Source organism: Drosophila albomicans, chromosome 3, assembly GCF_009650485.2.
Source record: "Drosophila albomicans strain 15112-1751.03 chromosome 3, ASM965048v2, whole genome shotgun sequence".
In the NCBI taxonomy this organism is placed as follows: Eukaryota; Metazoa; Arthropoda; class Insecta; order Diptera; family Drosophilidae; genus Drosophila; species Drosophila albomicans.
Genome location: NC_047629.2, coordinates 39,118,072 through 39,135,143, shown reverse-complemented (window position 1 = coordinate 39,135,143; position 17,072 = coordinate 39,118,072). Strand labels below are relative to the sequence as shown.

At 34.4% G+C, this 17,072-nt stretch overlaps 2 protein-coding genes and 1 long non-coding RNA gene across 3 annotated transcripts; all 3 read right to left on the bottom strand.

The window, feature by feature from the left end:
• Positions 1-3,050: 3,050 nt before the first annotated feature.
• On the bottom strand, positions 3,051-3,589 carry LOC127565519 (uncharacterized). The gene is made up of 3 exons (XR_007954842.1): positions 3,538-3,589; positions 3,225-3,421; positions 3,051-3,152 (listed from the first exon to the last, which is right to left on the bottom strand). It is a non-coding gene; the product is annotated as an uncharacterized LOC127565519 (long non-coding RNA).
• Positions 3,590-4,856: 1,267 nt separating this feature from the next.
• On the bottom strand, positions 4,857-6,326 carry LOC117570991 (uncharacterized). Its single transcript, XM_034252938.2, has 3 exons — positions 5,718-6,326; positions 5,213-5,652; positions 4,857-5,147 (listed from the first exon to the last, which is right to left on the bottom strand). Exons 1-3 carry the CDS (start codon positions 6,006-6,008, stop codon positions 4,871-4,873), a joined length of 1,008 nt encoding a protein of 335 aa, XP_034108829.1. The 5' UTR covers positions 6,009-6,326; the 3' UTR covers positions 4,857-4,870.
• Positions 6,327-6,415: 89 nt separating this feature from the next.
• Positions 6,416-16,838, bottom strand: LOC117570993 (UPF0687 protein C20orf27 homolog). The gene is made up of 2 exons (XM_034252942.2): positions 16,614-16,838; positions 6,416-7,529 (listed from the first exon to the last, which is right to left on the bottom strand). Exons 1-2 carry the CDS (start codon positions 16,651-16,653, stop codon positions 7,024-7,026), a joined length of 546 nt encoding a protein of 181 aa, XP_034108833.1. The 5' UTR covers positions 16,654-16,838; the 3' UTR covers positions 6,416-7,023.
• Between the last annotated feature and the right edge of the window lie 234 nt (positions 16,839-17,072).

Genomic DNA, 17,072 nt, shown 5'->3' with positions numbered 1-17,072 from the left:
AAAGGTAATTACGAAGGTCCCATCCAGAGTCCACTCCACTTCAGTTCACTTCACTTCGGTTCAGTTCAGTTCAGTCCTGTCCAGGACATTTCGCACATGATATATGAAACCATAATTACATTAATTAAGCAAATATTTTTACGCACCAAAGTTGCTTCCGCTATTATTGTTGTTGTTGTTGTTGTTGCTGCTGTTGCAGGTCAGCACATTGATTGAGCATATTTATTAAATGGCTGTTATTGGCCTCATTGCTGCACACACAACAACAACAACAACAACTACAACAATAAATTGATGCATTTTAATTATCATTTATAACGCCAACGTTTCCACATTGTTATGGGCGTGAGACAGCAGCACGTGACAAGTCCGAGAGAAGAGGGGAGAAGTATATTTAATGGTCAGGTTCAGGGCCAGATTTAAGATTTCAATATCAACTACTGCTCCAGATCTTTGAGAGCAATAAACCCGAGATACTGTTTAAATATCCATAACATTAATAGTTTACGCCAGTGGTGTTTAATAATGAGATCAATATATTTGTACTCAGTTTAGTCATCCCCTTGCTTTGTAAAGTAGTCAAAAATTATACGACACCTCTAAAATTAATGTTTCGTCGCTCTTAACAGAATGGGAAAACGTAAAAGATCAAAATAAAGTATGAGGAATGCATTCCATTCGAATGGTATCACAAAGAGTAAGGCACAAAATGAGATATTTTTGACTTTGTTTGGATGTCCCGTTTTGAAGTAGAGGCAGGATGTAGTACCTATGCACACTGGTTGCGCCCATAGGCCAAAATTCAAAAAAATCGCCATTACCAAAAATGTACGAAAAGTAAACAAATTGCTTCAAAAATGTCCAAGCATCTTAATGGCAAACTGGATTTTTGTTGAAATCTAACGAAACTTTCTTAAAATATATCGCTGCGTTAAGTTAGCTTATCGTCAAAACAAAATTGCATTTCAAAGTGGTCCAACATTCGCATGAGATGTCAAAATTCGATCATTTAAACAAAACTTTAAAATTGTAGGTATTAACTTTAATAAATTCTTCTTGCAATATTAATCTGATTTATTTACTATTTGTTGTATATGGGTAATTCTCTGATAAATGTCAGTGCGACCATCTTTACAGTTAAAAAAAAACATAAACTAAAACAATTTTAAAAATAAGTGAAGGTTATTCTTAAAGCTTGGGATTAGCACTATTTTTAGAGCTAAGATTGATTGTAGAAACTTGTTCTGTTTTACGATAAAATATATAAATTCGTTCATTTTTTGGTTTTGGGTACGAATTTGTTAATTTTTGCAATTACCAGAACAGAAAACAAAACAAAAACCATTCTTAGTTCTAATTAAAATAACCTTTGCTTACTTTTTAAAATTGTGTCGGTTATGTTTTTCTTTTCACTGAAAAGATGGTCGCAAGCGACATCCGTCAGAGAATTATCCATATGTTTGATTAATTATACTTTTTTATGTATTTTGTGTACGTCATTTTCATGTTTAAATAGATTTTTAAATATGTTGCCCCCCAATCACACCTTTATGTTATGAGTGTTATCAGTGTATTTGTCAATGTTTGAAGATAATAAAACCGTTAAATGTAGATACTTGCAGATTTGTGTGTAATCATTAATAAACTCAAGCTATCTTACTGTTTTCAAGGTCAAATAAGCAACGCAATCTGCTGCACCTCCTTTGCTTTTCTGATGTTATTCAGGTTGAGGTTCAGGTTCAGTCAGTAAATTTGCATCAGTACTCATTTTCAATATCTACATCAATATTAACGTCAATATCAACATCAATATCAAAATCAATATTAACATCGATATGAACACCAATATTATTCCGATATCACGCCTATGCTATTTATAAACATATGTTGTTTATACCCGTTATCCATAGGGTAGAAGGGTATTATAAATTTGTGCCTGCAAGAAGAGACAGAATAAGGCATCTCCGAACCCATAAAGAATGTTGCATATATTCTTGATCAGCGTCAACAGTCGAGATGATATAGCCATGAACATCTTGATCTCCGAGGCTAAAGGAGGTGGAACTATAAATTGTTTGTTTAAGACTTTTGCCACGCGCGTCGCAAATCGAAAAAAATCTAATAGCAAGCGTAATTGTGGTGCTAAAGCCACAGTTTTTGGTACATACAATCATAACTACAGTTTTTATGATTCTTGTAAATACAAATTTTTAGAGTTATTAAGGAATTCATTTTATATAGCACACAACGTCGGCTGCAGTCGAGTCATAGTTGCTTTGGCTGACAATCTGGCATATTAAACAATTAAATTGCATTATATAATAAAGGTTCACATACTCATTCATACTGAGCCTTAAACATTCATGCTTTTCTACCTACAAAAAGAGTGCAAACAAAAATGGATCGGCTTTGACACCTTCGATGGAATCTAAACAAAAAGCTCATAGCAAAGTTGCGCTTCTCTGAATCTATATATCTATATCTATGAATCTATATATTCATATGCATACCTATGTACATATAAGCAATAATAACAAGTAAGAAAGCTACAGTCGAGTGTACTCGACTGTGAGATACCCGCTACCCATTTTGAATAAAAGAAATATATTTTGCGGTATTTTTCTCAAAATATACCGAATATACTGCAAAAATACTAAAAATATGCCAAATAGTATATTCGGTATATTGGTATAGTACCGCATTCAAATATACCATAGACGGCACAATATACCAGATTGTGAGCAAAGCAACTAAGAGGCGTTTTTGCCCATACAAAAGAAATTATAGCTCTATCTATTATAGTCTCTGAGATCCAGTGTTTCATACGGACAGACACACAGACACACAGACGGACAGACGAACATGGCTATATCGTCTCGGCTGTTGACGCTGATCAAGAATATATATACTTTATAGGGTCGGAGATGCCTCCTTCTACCTGTTACATACATTTCCTGCCGGCACAAAGTTATAATACCCTTTTAACCTATGGGTAGCGGGTATAAAAATACATTTAATTCAAGTGAACATTTTATTTGTTGTTATTGGCTTATATTTCGAACAGCGATCGATGCACAAAGCCAACAATTTCATATTCATAGTTATCAAATCAATAGAAATGCATGTTGACTTGTTGTCTGTGGTAAGTGTTTCTATTAAAAAAGAGAGGGAAAGAAATATATTATATTAGTCGTGCTTCTTTAATTTACATTCGAAATACTTACAAGGTAATAAAATTAAGCTCCATTTATGATATTCCAAATAACAACCACAATAAGAATGGAACCGAATGGAGCAGGGATTTTCGTAAGTGCGATTCATGTTGTTGTTTTCCGGCGATTGAAGCACACAGACTTCATTGATCGTAGCCAGTGTTGCAGACTTAGCTATTTTCTAGACAGATTTGGCTATTTTGCATGACCTAAAATAATTTGCTATTATAAATAACTGCTATTTTAAATAAATTGTAGTATTTGATTATATTTATTTATTTAAGTCGACTAAAAAATAATCGACCTTAAAATTTAATGCTCTAACCATTTTCCAAAATCGTATATATCCATTCATACACACCACATCTACCGCCCAGCATGACCGAATTGTGTATTTTAAATACTAAATATATTATTTACCCTTTGTAGTTTTTGTTATCTGGCAATGCTGCCATCTCTACATTCAAATTCAAATTCAAATTTGTGCAGTGATCGTTTGCAAAATATTACTAAAATGTATAAACAAAAAGTTTGCGGTGCTTGGTCGCAAGATCCCCAATTTAAGGACTGTATTACGAAAGATTTGACTAACAAAGCAAAAGCATTTTGTAAATATTGTAAGTGCACATGAATGTAAATCGTCTCGACTGTTGACGCTGATCAAGAATATATATACTTTATGGGTCGGAGATGCCTCCTTCTACCTGTTATATACATTTCCTGTCGGCACAAAGTTATAATACCCTTCTATCCTATGGGTAGCGGGTATAGCACTATATAATAGAGTCATTCATTCATTCATGCTTTTCTACCTAAAAAGAGAGCAAAAAAAATGGATCGGCTTTGACACCTTCGTTATAACCTAAATAAAAAGCTCATAGCAAAGTCGCGCTTCTCTGAATCTATATCTATGTGCATACATATGTACATATACATAAGCAGTAATAAAAATACATTTAATTCAAATGAACATTTTATTTGTTGTAATGCTTATATTTCCGATCAAATCGAACAGCGAACAATTTGATATTCATAGTTAAATCAATGGAAATGCATGTTGACTTGTTGTGTGTGGTAAGTGGTTCTATAAAAAAGAGAGAGAAAGACATATATTATATTAGTCATGCTTTCTTTAATTTACATTCGAAATACTCACAAGGTAATAAAATTAGGCTCCATTGTTGATTAGCCAAATAATAACCGCAATAAAAAAGCTGAATACAAACACATTCACAGTGACGATGAGGCAGAGATTTTCCTTAATGTTCAACATGTTGTGTTCTTTTCCCAAAGAGCGACACACGACTGAACCGTAGATTGCAACATGCACACAGACTTCATTGATCGTAACATGTTTGTGGTGAAAAACGACAAAGCAACGTGCATTCGTGGTGAATATTGAACAAATGAATGCCTATGTTTAATTCCAGCTGGGGGCATCGAAGCAACATGCATCAGAATCTTGAACAAATAAATGAATGAATGCATTGAGAATATTTACACCGAGGTGAAAAACGAAGCTAAAAATTTGTTGATCTGTGGTTAAATCGAAAATATGTTACTTATTCCCATTCGAATACCGAGTTTTTCGTGGTGGAAAGCGACGTATCATAAATCTGAGGAGAACATTGAACAAAAGAAAAGTTCGTTGAAAACGTCTATTTCAATTTTGGATTAAGCGGCAATATGCAAATCTGCCAATATTTTGCTATAGCTTTCCGATCTCGTCTGCTCTTAATATTCAATCGGATGCTGAATGCCATCGTTGTCCAGTCCTTCACCTCCGATATCTCAAACTGACCGGCTATGACGTTATCAATCAGATCGTATAGTCTTTCGGTCCCCAGTATGCTGAATTTGAGTTCGAGGCATGTGTGAGGATTGTTTTGGTGAACACCAATATCATAACGCTCAGGAACGGACCTAAATAAATTGCTGAGTGGAAGAGAAGACACATTAGATAACTTGTTGAATCGAAACGATCGAAAAAATTCACTTACTTGTATGATGTGCCGCACATGTCGCACACCAACAGCTCAGCGAGATGGCTTGTTAGATCAATAAGTTTATCCGCATCGTTGTCTATCGTCTTTATCCTCTCAGAAAAATAAATACCCCCGACTTGAATGCCCAGCTGCCAATGCATCAGATTCTTTTCCCCTTTGATCCCCCGAAACCCGCGAAATTTACGCAACAGTGTCAAGAGCGTTATCAAATTGTTCAAACGCAGTTGCTGCAGCTGCAAATTTTCGGCGGCATTTTGAAAAGGTCGTCTTGGAGTGAAATCCTCCTCCAGCTTTTTGTAGAAGTCATACAGAAAATTTTGCATTTTCGAAACAGTCGCAACCTCATGCCTGTTATCAAATAGTTGCGGCAAGACACTAACAAAACTTGGTATATAACCATCCGACAGATATAAACCAACCGCATCGTCCAAAACCTGTAAATGCAAATCTCAATTAGAAAAATGTCTTTTATCGTCCATTTCCAGCACAACACTCTCACCTCTGAAATTATAGGCGGCAGCGGGACGTCGGAGTTGACAATGCTTCGCTGATGATGGATAAAACACTTGTATTCCTGCAACATAAAGTCATCATATTCCGTCTTCAGTTTGATCGAGGCATTGGCCAGCGATAGTCGTGTCGTCGCATCCAATTTGACAAAGAGCATATGCAGCGGTCCGGATGGCAAAATCCCCAAACGCACCATCAGCGGCTGCTTACTTAACTGGAGACGAGTGCGTTTAGCAATCGGTTCATCAACATCACCAACACATAATTGTCGGCGCTTCATATTTCAATTCGAAAATATTACAGATAAAAAAAATAGAAAAATTTATGTTTTGCCTTTGCTTTGTTGGGCTGTTCTTAAATAATTTTACTACGGATTGTATTGAATCTTGAAACGAAATGTTTATTTAATGAGTTTTTCATCGCCTACTAGAACTAGGAAAAAAACTTGTTATCGAATTTGACATTAAATTAATCGAAGAGGTGACGTTATAATACACATTCTCAATATATATTTGTGATATTTAGTAAATACATATTTAAATATCTGTCAAAATTGCTTTTCATAATTTGTTAAACAAATGGCCATAGTAAATATTTGGTTGCAACACTTTACGCTAATTACATTGTATAATATTAATAGTTATAAACATTTTTTTTGTTTTTAATTTGAAAGTAGAGCACCTTAAATCGATTAAATATTGATTTATTCATTGAGTATAAGTTCTATACACCGTCTTTTTATACACTAGATTTCATATATATATGTATATATTATTCATTACAAAAAGGCCTGCAAATTGGTCAAAGTTGTTGTCCGGAGTGCTGTGATAGATTGAGCATTGAGTTGCGAGCTGTGAGAATTTTCCGGGTTATGTGAGCAAGGTGATTTCTTTGAATAACTAGACATAGATCAACTATGTGAAAGTAGAAAGAGGGAGGAAGGGGTTACAACTCAATTGATAATACTAGAAATCGTGACACATTTGAATGGCATTTGCATTGCCAACTAAATTATGATACACACACAACTTAACAAAACAAATACAATGAATAAATTATCGAATTTAAGTACACGCTGATGCGTTAAGCTCTTTCAGCGTACTAACGAAATGCTAATGCTCTATGGATGACAAGGACAAGGAGTATAAGATATATATATATATATATATAAACTCGCATAAGTTAACATTACATATACAATATGATGTTATGAATAATATAATATTTGGACTTAAACACTATGCAAAATATAACCCCAGAAAATGAAGAAGAAGTCTCAAGTTCGTCGCGCCTTTCTACGGCTTGTCAAAGCCAGCGAAATCCGATGCCTCCGATTCATCATCATCCCGTTCCACACCTATGCAATGGATGCCAGTTCGCAGCATGGGCGTTCCCTTGCCCTTGCCCAGCACTCGGGCGGCAATCACCAGCTGGAGCACTTCCTTTGCATTGCTCGAGTTGACGATGTGCAGCGTTTCGCGCAACAGTTTCTCCTTGTAGGCAAAGAACTCGATCTTCATCTCGTAGAAATCATGCTCATCGTGTTTGGTCCCAGTGAACTCGGTGATCCGACAGTGCAGATTCGGTGTGGCGCTCACAACCGGCTCGAATTTCGTATCGGGCGTGCCGGTGTTGTTGAACAGCGTCACCGGCAAATTGAGATCGATCAGATACCGATGATTGATTTGGAGAAAGCCCAGACTTATGGCAATTGTGTCGCCCGACCTTTGATATGTCACACAGCTGTCGGAACCAAAGTCATCAGTCTTCAGGGTCGCCGCATCGAAGTGTACATGATGATCTGGAAAAAACCGATGGGAAATTAGTTATTTCCTTTTATTCAAAAGGTCAGTAAATGAAAGTCATTTAAGCAACTCGCTCACGTGTGACAAATCACTTCACAGTATGCAAATGGGAGAGGGATTTGTATTTAAAATGAGCTGAGTAATTTGAGAAAAGAAAACAAAAGCACAAAGTGAAGCCAATAATCAGAGAAACAACCATATTAAAGCCTCCACTACACTAAGAAACAGATTCAAAAAATTCCCATTTTAGTAACAATACTTTTAAGAATAAATGTCAGAATATTAACTGCAGTTTACATCAATAATTGATGCAATTAACTCAGGTGTTCAACTAAACAAAATATTAATAAAAATAAAAGAGCTTACTTTTAGTGTTTCATCAACGTTGTTTAGCATTTATCAAATATTTTTTCGGACACTTCCAACATTAAAGTATTTATTTTTTAATAAGTTCTTTTTTAAATAAGTTGAAGACATATTATATATGTATTTTCCTTCCATTTAAATGACAATCCCTTTTTCTATTTTCAATAAAAATTTAATTAAATTGGTAAATTTATCCTATTTGAGAATTTAAATGACAAAACATTAAAACATTAAAAAAAAAAAATATACCAAGTGGTACATTTCAATTCCCAATTTTAGATATTCAGGATTTAGGAAATCAAATATTTTAGTTCTTGACTTAATTATAATAGATATTACATTTAAATTTAATTCCCGAATTATTTTTACTAAGTAAACACGTAAGAAAACTGAGATAATTTTCTTAGTACTCTCTTTAGCTTAAGCTTTTCAATTTATTTAGTATTTCTTGGGACACATTGTATTGGGACATCGTCAGAACTAACGAAATAGGCTTTTCAATTTTTAGTATTTTTTAGTAGTACTTAGTATTTTTTTGTACACTTTGTATTAAGATATCGTTAAAATTAAAGACGTAATTATGTAGAAAACTAATTTAAACAAGAAAGTTACAGTCGAGTGTGCTCGACTGTGAGATACCCGCTACCCATTTTTAATAAAGGCAAAATATTGCGGTATCATTTTGAAAATATACCGAAAAATACTTAAAATACTAAAAAAATATACCAAATGGTATGTTTGGTATATCAATATAGTACCACATTCAAAATATACCATAGACGGCTCAATATACCAGATTGTCAGCCAAAGTAACTAAGACCCTTATAAGTAGGCGTTTTTGCCCATACAAAAGTATTTCTTTTATAACTTCCACAATTTTTATCTGATCGCAACCAAATTTTCAGGAATCATAACTACTATAGTTATTATTATATATACCAAAATTCGCAACTCTAGCTTTAAAATTACGCTTGTTATTCGATTTTTTTTATTTGCGGGGGCGGAAGTGGGCGTGGCAAAAATTTTAAAACAAACTTGATCTGCGTGCAAACATAACAAATGCTGTCGAAAAAAAATTATAGCTCTATCTCTCGTAGTCTCTGAGATCTAGGTGTTCATACGGACAGACGGACGGACACACAGACACACAGACGGACAGACGGACATGGCTATATCGTCTCGGCTGTTGACGCTGATCAAGAATATATATACTTTATAGGGTCGGAGATGCCTCCTTCTACCTGTTACATACATTTCCTGCCGGCACAAAGTTATAATACCCTTCTACCCTATGGGTAGCGGGTATAATAAATTGAAAAAATAACAATTTAAGTATTTTTTTTTAATTTGATTTAAAACTTTCTATTAATTATTATTTTAAAAATGTAATCGAATTTCTGACTTTAATCATTAAAGTCAGAACTGAAGACGCAACCTGCTGCCCAATTTTTTCATAATAAGTTCTATATGTGACCCTTGCTTTTGTTGACTAGTGTAGCATAGCTCACATGCGCAGTGCGCACAAGAAGCGCATTGTTGTTGCCTGGCAACCAGTTGCATCTTCTCTAGCATGCGGCATGCGGCAAAGCAAGGCGACGTTTGGCAATTTGCATATTTGCCATTGGTAAACACTATTAATTAGAATTAGTGGCTAAATCAATGGCAGGTAAGCCGCAAAAAAGAGTATATCGAGTATGCCTTGTACACGAGCGTTCCCTTCTCACCTCCTCTCTCTCTCTCATTCCTCTTAACAACACATTTTGTATGCGCGCACTATTCGAGCCCAAATAGATAAATAAACAAACAAACAGCAGCAAACGGCGAAGCAAACAGTTGCCGCTGTGGTCGCTGAGGCAATTAAGTAAACTTCCACAATAAAGACGACTATGGAGATGACGACGATTATGCTGATGATGTTGGCCAATAATGATGATGATGATGATGGTGATGACGAAGCCGAGGAAATTGCGTGTAAGCGCGTAATTAAACACGCCAGAGGGCGGCGAAAAATAAGAGAAGAACGTTTTCCGTTCTGTATTTCGTACACAGATTCGTTTACTGCCTTGCCAAGGCCAACAACAAGAACACTTTGGGCCAGGTTACTCTCGAGCTCAAATTGCATTAAAATTGGGTCAACTGGGACCAAGAACCCAACATGCACTCGTTGCTTGTGATTTGTCGTTGATTAAAACACTGGGAATTCAATTCAGACAAAAGACTAGAGGGGGAAAAAACAAAAATAGACCTACGGTCGAGAGTGTTCGACTGTGAGATACCCAGTACAAATTCATAAAAATGACAAACAGTTCGGTATTATTCTAAAAATATACCAAGCTAATATACCGATAAGTTACTAATTATAACGAAGACTATTATACATCGATATACTACTACTTTTAAAATATACCATAGCGTGGGTATAAAGATATGCCGACATAATGCTAAAATATACCAAAGACAACTATTCCCCGATATACTACTGCAATCAAAATATACCGTATAATGACAGTGGGTATTATATTATACTAAGCTAATATACCGACACATTACTAAAATATACCGAAGACTATAATTTATCGATTTACTAATACATTCAAAATGTGCCACATAGTTTAAAATATACCATATATACCAAAAATATACCACACGAACAAACGGTCATGGTTATAACGCTGTTTGGCTGTTGCTTTATGGGGCCGGAGATACCTTTTGCCCTTCGGGAAGCGGGTATAAAAATATGAATGGGTTCTTGGCATTTTCAAATTGTATAGAACATGCAATCCAGCAAAGTTCTTTCATTGGTTTTTATTAGTGCTATAAATACACGCCTCCCTCCTCCTTAACCAATTAGCAATCGCATTTTACAGTCCGCTAATCGTTGGCATGAGAGTCTCAAGTCGCACCAATAAAATGAGTTGTTTTACAATCCAATTAGCATAGTTTGTGACTTTGTTATGAAATTATAATATTTTGAAAACAAGAATTTAGCGCCACATTCACAGACAAGTAAGTTCATTGCTTGCCATTTTAGTTCACTCGATGGCCATAGAAAATAGGCAACAAAACGACGAAATTCGTGGCCGCCAAAAAACAAACGTTGGCTATAATTAGAAGTTTTAGTGTTGGCAATACGAAAAAACGATGACCAATAAAGCAAACTGAGCGAAAGTTTCAGTTCAACTTGCAACAAAATGTCGAAATAATTCATTCAACTGAATCACTAAATTTTATGTTTATGCGATGAAAGTTTTGTGAACATGTATACAAGAATGCAACTGCATATAATATTTGAGATTAGTGGGAGAGATAAGCACTTAATGATGTAAAAAAAGAACTTGTTCAATTCCAAACATTAGGTAAGATAAAAAAATCACATTTAAAAAGACCAATTAAATAACTTTTAATACTTTCTCTTTAGAATAAAACCTGTTCCTTGCATTGATTTTCTTTAAATTTACATATTTTTATATTATTTATTTTCTTCTAACATTGTTAGATTAATTTTCTTTAAATTAATCTTTAGTTATTAAAGAAGCTTTTAATGATTATGTATTAGATTGCAAACATCTTTAGAAATGCTTATCACAATTTACAAAACAAAACTGAATAGACAATAAAGTATTTTAATTTCGTTACAAAATCATGCTCAAGATCTTTTAGCTTTAAATGTTTTCAATCAAACTGTCATTTATTATTTGATCAGCGCTTTTTGGGGATCATAATTGAAATATCTTTAAACATTCTATAGATTCTCTATAAAGTAGAATCGCTTCTTGTTTTTATGCTTTGCAGAGCGTGAAATAGCAAAACGTGACAAGTGCATGGCATAAACACTTGTGCCACATAAGTAGCTGTGTATTAAAATGATATTTCCTTTTGTTTTATATATACAATGTAGAATTTCTATATATATAGAATAGGTACATATTTATATTGATATTTCGTTGTGTTGTCGCTTCTTTTTCTATCTGCAGATTGAAGAATGTCTGCGCAAACGATTCTTGGCTTTTTTTTGTTTTGGCTCTTCGCCCGGTTTAGCAAAGACGTCATGAGTACTCATAAATGTCTCTGTATGAATGTGAATGTGAGTGTGTGTGAGTATAGTTCAGTCAGATTGAGATTTATTTGCGTTTAATGTGACTTTAATTTGTGCAGTTGTGTTTACAGGGAAAAACTCATCGCATTGCGACACAGCACAAAAATTTTACCAATTTCGTTTTCGTTTTTTATTTTGTACGTTTTTTTTTGCATTTTACTTTATTTTCTGCTGTCTAATGTAAAATTGAAGCGATTTCCGCAGCCGTGTAATTTGTTGTGTATGCAAACAATTTATTGTAATCCAGCAAAATCTGCTTAAAACGCGACTTCACAACAAGTCAACAACAATGGAGGCTAAATATAAAAAGATGTTTCCCCTCCCTTCCACTCCTCTCTCTTTACTTTTGGATTGCGCATTTAATTTGAATTCGTGTAAAGTGTCGCGTAGAGGGAAGAGAGATTTCTTTTCTTTACTTTTTCGGTTGATTTTTAAACGAAAATTCGCTTGGAAAGTCACGCTCTGTGTGACTCTCGCAATCAAATGCTGATCGAATCATTTTTCTATTTGACCCAAAACAATCGAAACGACAAAAAAAAAAAAAAAATTAAAAACTTTTTTTGACTCTGATTTCTGTACATCTTCTGTCACTCTCCATTGTCTCTCGCTTTGAGCTGATCAATTGATTGACTTTGGCCGTTTATACAAAAAAAAATAATAATAAAAAAGAACTTTTCAATTGGTTTGTTATGTGGTTCTATTTATCTACATATATATGTTATATATATTAATTAACGTTCAACGTTGCAGGGGGCCAACGAGATGATATCCCATCTATTTGGGCAACAATATCCCATCGCAGTACAGTGAAACCTTTGCTCGTTACGCTCGGCTGTCATCTCCCACTATGACGTACGAACAGCGTCTCTCTCTCTCTCAGTCTCAGTTTCTTGACAATCACATGTTGTTCATCTGATACTTTATATTGTTGTGTAGACAGAAAGAGAGACAGAGAAGAGAGGAGGAGAAGTCTATTCGCTAACAATGCTACGGGGAGGGGCACGTATTTAATTTGATTGCTCGAGCTTATTTCAATATTCCCGAACAATAAATAAACAGCAACAATTGGGCACGAATTGAATGCATAAATCTTACTCAAGTGCCAGCGACTACAATATTTGTTAGGCATTTTTTACAATTAAACTTAAGCTCAACTAACTTACACAACAGGTTTACAATTCTTATTTAGCGATTAACAGATCTTTTACTACGATATGTTACATCTTTTATATGGGATCTTTCACTAGTATAAACAAGGGATCTTTGATTAGTATATATAGGTTTATAAGGGATCTTTTACTAGTACATACTACAAGGAATCTTTTTATAGAATATGCATTATTGGATTTGTATTCTTAACTAGTTTTTTTTGAGAATTAAAACTTTGTTTAAATGGTAATGACAATTATTTTAACAGTTTTTAAGTACAATTCGAATTAATGCATATATTTTCTTCAAAACCTTAAACCAGATGTTTCAATAGAACCATTCTTTCTAATGGTTTTTAACAATAATTACATCTAAGTATGTTAAGAGTTAACATTTTGAAAATGAAAAGCAAACTTTCGCTTTCCAAAAATTAAAAATCTATATAATATGAACTCTATATCACGGCACACAACAAATTTACCGCTCCTCAACACCTTTCTATATAATACTAAATACTCTTTCAAAATAATTCCTTACATAAAACACAACCACAAAATGTTTTACATGCAACCTCAAAATGTAATACAAGCAAGTGTAATGTCAGGGTCGCTATCTAATTGTATCTTAAGTGGTTGTTGTCTGTCTATGGAGACTTCACTGTACTCTTCCTCGCTTTTAAGTGGAATGGCCTTTCGTGTTTCGCAAGCTGCAGCCTAATTTCATTTTTCGGCTGACTGTGATGTCATTTGAAAAGGGGGCAAATAGACGTAGGCAACATAGTATATAGACTGAACAGCAATATTTGCTGGCCCCCAATAGAGGACACACGATCCGCAAAAATGCATAACAAAATAAGCAAAGTACGTGAGTGTGTGTGTGTGTGTGTGGAAAGCAAAGCAATTGTTGAGGTGTTGCGGGACATCTATCAATCAGACACCCTCGGAAACAGATGCCAGTTACAATATGTTGTGTGTGATGAGGGCGGCCCCCAAGGGAGGTGGAGAGGGAGAGGGGAGGAAGGCAGCCAGCTGCAGCAGCCGTTACAATAAAAACGTGCCACTATAAATAGAAAACAACTAAAGCAACAACAACAAAACTGTATGCAAATATGAATGTGGATATCTGTGAGTGTGTGTTTGTGTGTGTGTTTTCTGCTATCTTTGCTCGAGCAACAATAAAACATTTGTTGACAGCATCGCATTGTGCAATTTAATTAAAAAGGCAAGCAGTGGAGCAATAAATGCAGCAAGCGGCGCCAGCTAAGCGAGAACGAGCTGCGTTCTCAGGTCTGAGGTCTCAGGTGGCAAATGAAAGCGATAATTGCGCCGATCAGATTGCTAACTAACCACATAAAACACACAAGCCACATACACAGATACAACACACACACACATACACACTCGTTGATACTTATACTCTAACACAATCTTACTCCCACCTGCTTCACATGTTCTTAAGTAATCGACGTCGGTTTCGTTTTCTCACAACGATGACAAATTGTTAAATTGATAATTGCAACACCTATTTGTTATTATTTTCTCTCCGTCTTTCTCTATTTTCTTGTCATGTTTCTCACTCTTTGTTAGTTTATTACCTGCAATTCATTGCTGCCATAAATAAAGCGAATTATTAATAGAAATGGCAACTAATCTAGCTAAAAGTTGAGCCATAAAAATATAATTTGCTGAAAAAAGGACATAATAAAGTTGTGTTAATTTACGATTAAGTGCGATTTAGTACCGAAATGTTCAGATATAAGTAAGTATTATATATTCCCAATTAGTAAGATTGAACTGCGATGACATTAACACTAAACTGCGATTGTGGGAACAATTGGAAAACGCAATTAGAATTCACAAGTCTGACAATAACTATATAGAAATATATATTGTTGAAATTACGGAAATATCTAAAGGTAATTCGATTAACAACAAACTGTGATAGTGGGAACAATTAGAATGTGTCTAATAATAATTGTTATACCCAAAACTGTGCAACAAATAAACAAGTTTAATGCTATATAACAAATATGTAAAACTTATGCGAGCTGGCGTTTTGCAAAAAAAAATTTCATTTAACACCAAACTGTGATTGTGGGAACAATTGAAGCGTGCCTAGTTTTTAAAATAGAAATAAGTCTAATGCATAATAATAAAAACAAACAAATATATGTGTTTTTGAAAAGATTTTTCAAATTTGTTTACACACATTTCAAATCAAATTTAATTCATACATTTTATTGATGTTTATATTATTTTATTTATTTTTATTTCTTCACGAAATGCTCTTCCAATAATAAATATTTATACCTATTAGTAATATAGTTATCCTAGAAACATTGTTTATTGTTTCTATCTATCAAAAACAATTTGAAAAATTTTTGTTATAAAAATGAAAAAGATTAATAACAATTTTCATTGAATTGAATTGTAAACAATTCATACAATTCATAAAATATAAAAAAAAAACAGTATATAAAAGAAAACTTTAAAGTCGAAATTATAAATTTACTTTGGAAATGCAAAAAAAATAAAAAGCACAATAATTTGTACTATTTTTATAAAAATCATAACTAATCTTGATTGGCATAGTTTGTATTTAATCTTAAAACAGTTCAATCAATCGACGTAGATAAAGATTTATTACTGGTAATTTCCCCCAAAAGTTCTAAGTATAGTCCAAGAGTATTTGATATTCTTTTTAAATTATCTATTTTTTTGCTTTTCAGTAGTTAGGTATTTCATATATTGTTAACAATATTTTTTGATAAAGTGTTTGCAGTGAGCTTTGCTAAAATTTTGATAAGCTGCAGAGGGGTGGGGGGGGAAGGGGAGGAGAAGGAGAACGTTACGATAAGCGAACAGCAAATGTTACGGCCTTGTGATTTAATTGGACAGCTACGCACCCCCCTCCCCCACATCAACTCACAACAAAACCCGGACATGCACAAACATGACAGCTTTAAGTCTGGTTGTCGTTGGCGCTACTGCAGCACACATACACACGCACACACACACACACACAGACATAACATCCTCATATTGAAAATTGGCTTAAACTTGACCATGAGCAAATATTATTTTTAATGTTACGGATACGGGGAAAAGAAAGAAAAGCAAAACAAGACAAGGCCAGCGGCAGAAGCAGAAGCACCAACTACAACAACAACAAAGTGTGGGAATATTGTGAACTGTCGATATTTTGATTTCTTCCTGTGGTCACCGACAAAGCAAATCAGAATACATAACAACAACAACAACATCAACAAAGTCGAGAATGGCAAGCAAAAACTGTCAAGGCGACCAACACACGGAATGGGAGGGAAGGGAACCATAACAAATTCCCCAACTCATATTATAAAGCGCGCGCAGCACTCAAAATGAAATTAAGTTTTGCTTTTTGCCGGCACTTAAAGCGAATTGGAAATGGGGAAGGGAGAAATCGAAGGTAAACAAAAAATTGAATTTACCTGACGGTTGCTCGACGGCGTCGGTGGCGCAATCAGTCATTTTATCTGCTGTAGTGTACTGTGTAAATGCAAATTGTTGATTGTCTAATGCAAACTATTGTTTTGCACGCTATTTGTTGTTCAGAAAGACGTCTCAAATTATAAGTCGCTACAATAACTTCTTTTAATTGCCAGCAATAACACAGAGACGCGAATGCTATCGACGCCAAACAATAGAGTAAACTAATGCTGTGTGCCCAGACAGTGAGAGTCCATAAAGGCCGCACAACACATTGTTCTTAATGTACTATTTATAGACTTAAAATACCAAATGGGTAGATTATGTCTTTATTTATATTTACCGCTTTTCGTAACAATAGTTAATTTGCAAAAAAATTAAAATAAAAACTAATATGAATTCATAGTTTTAACTACTCAATTAAAAAATGTGTACGTTACAAAATAAATATTTTTTCCATA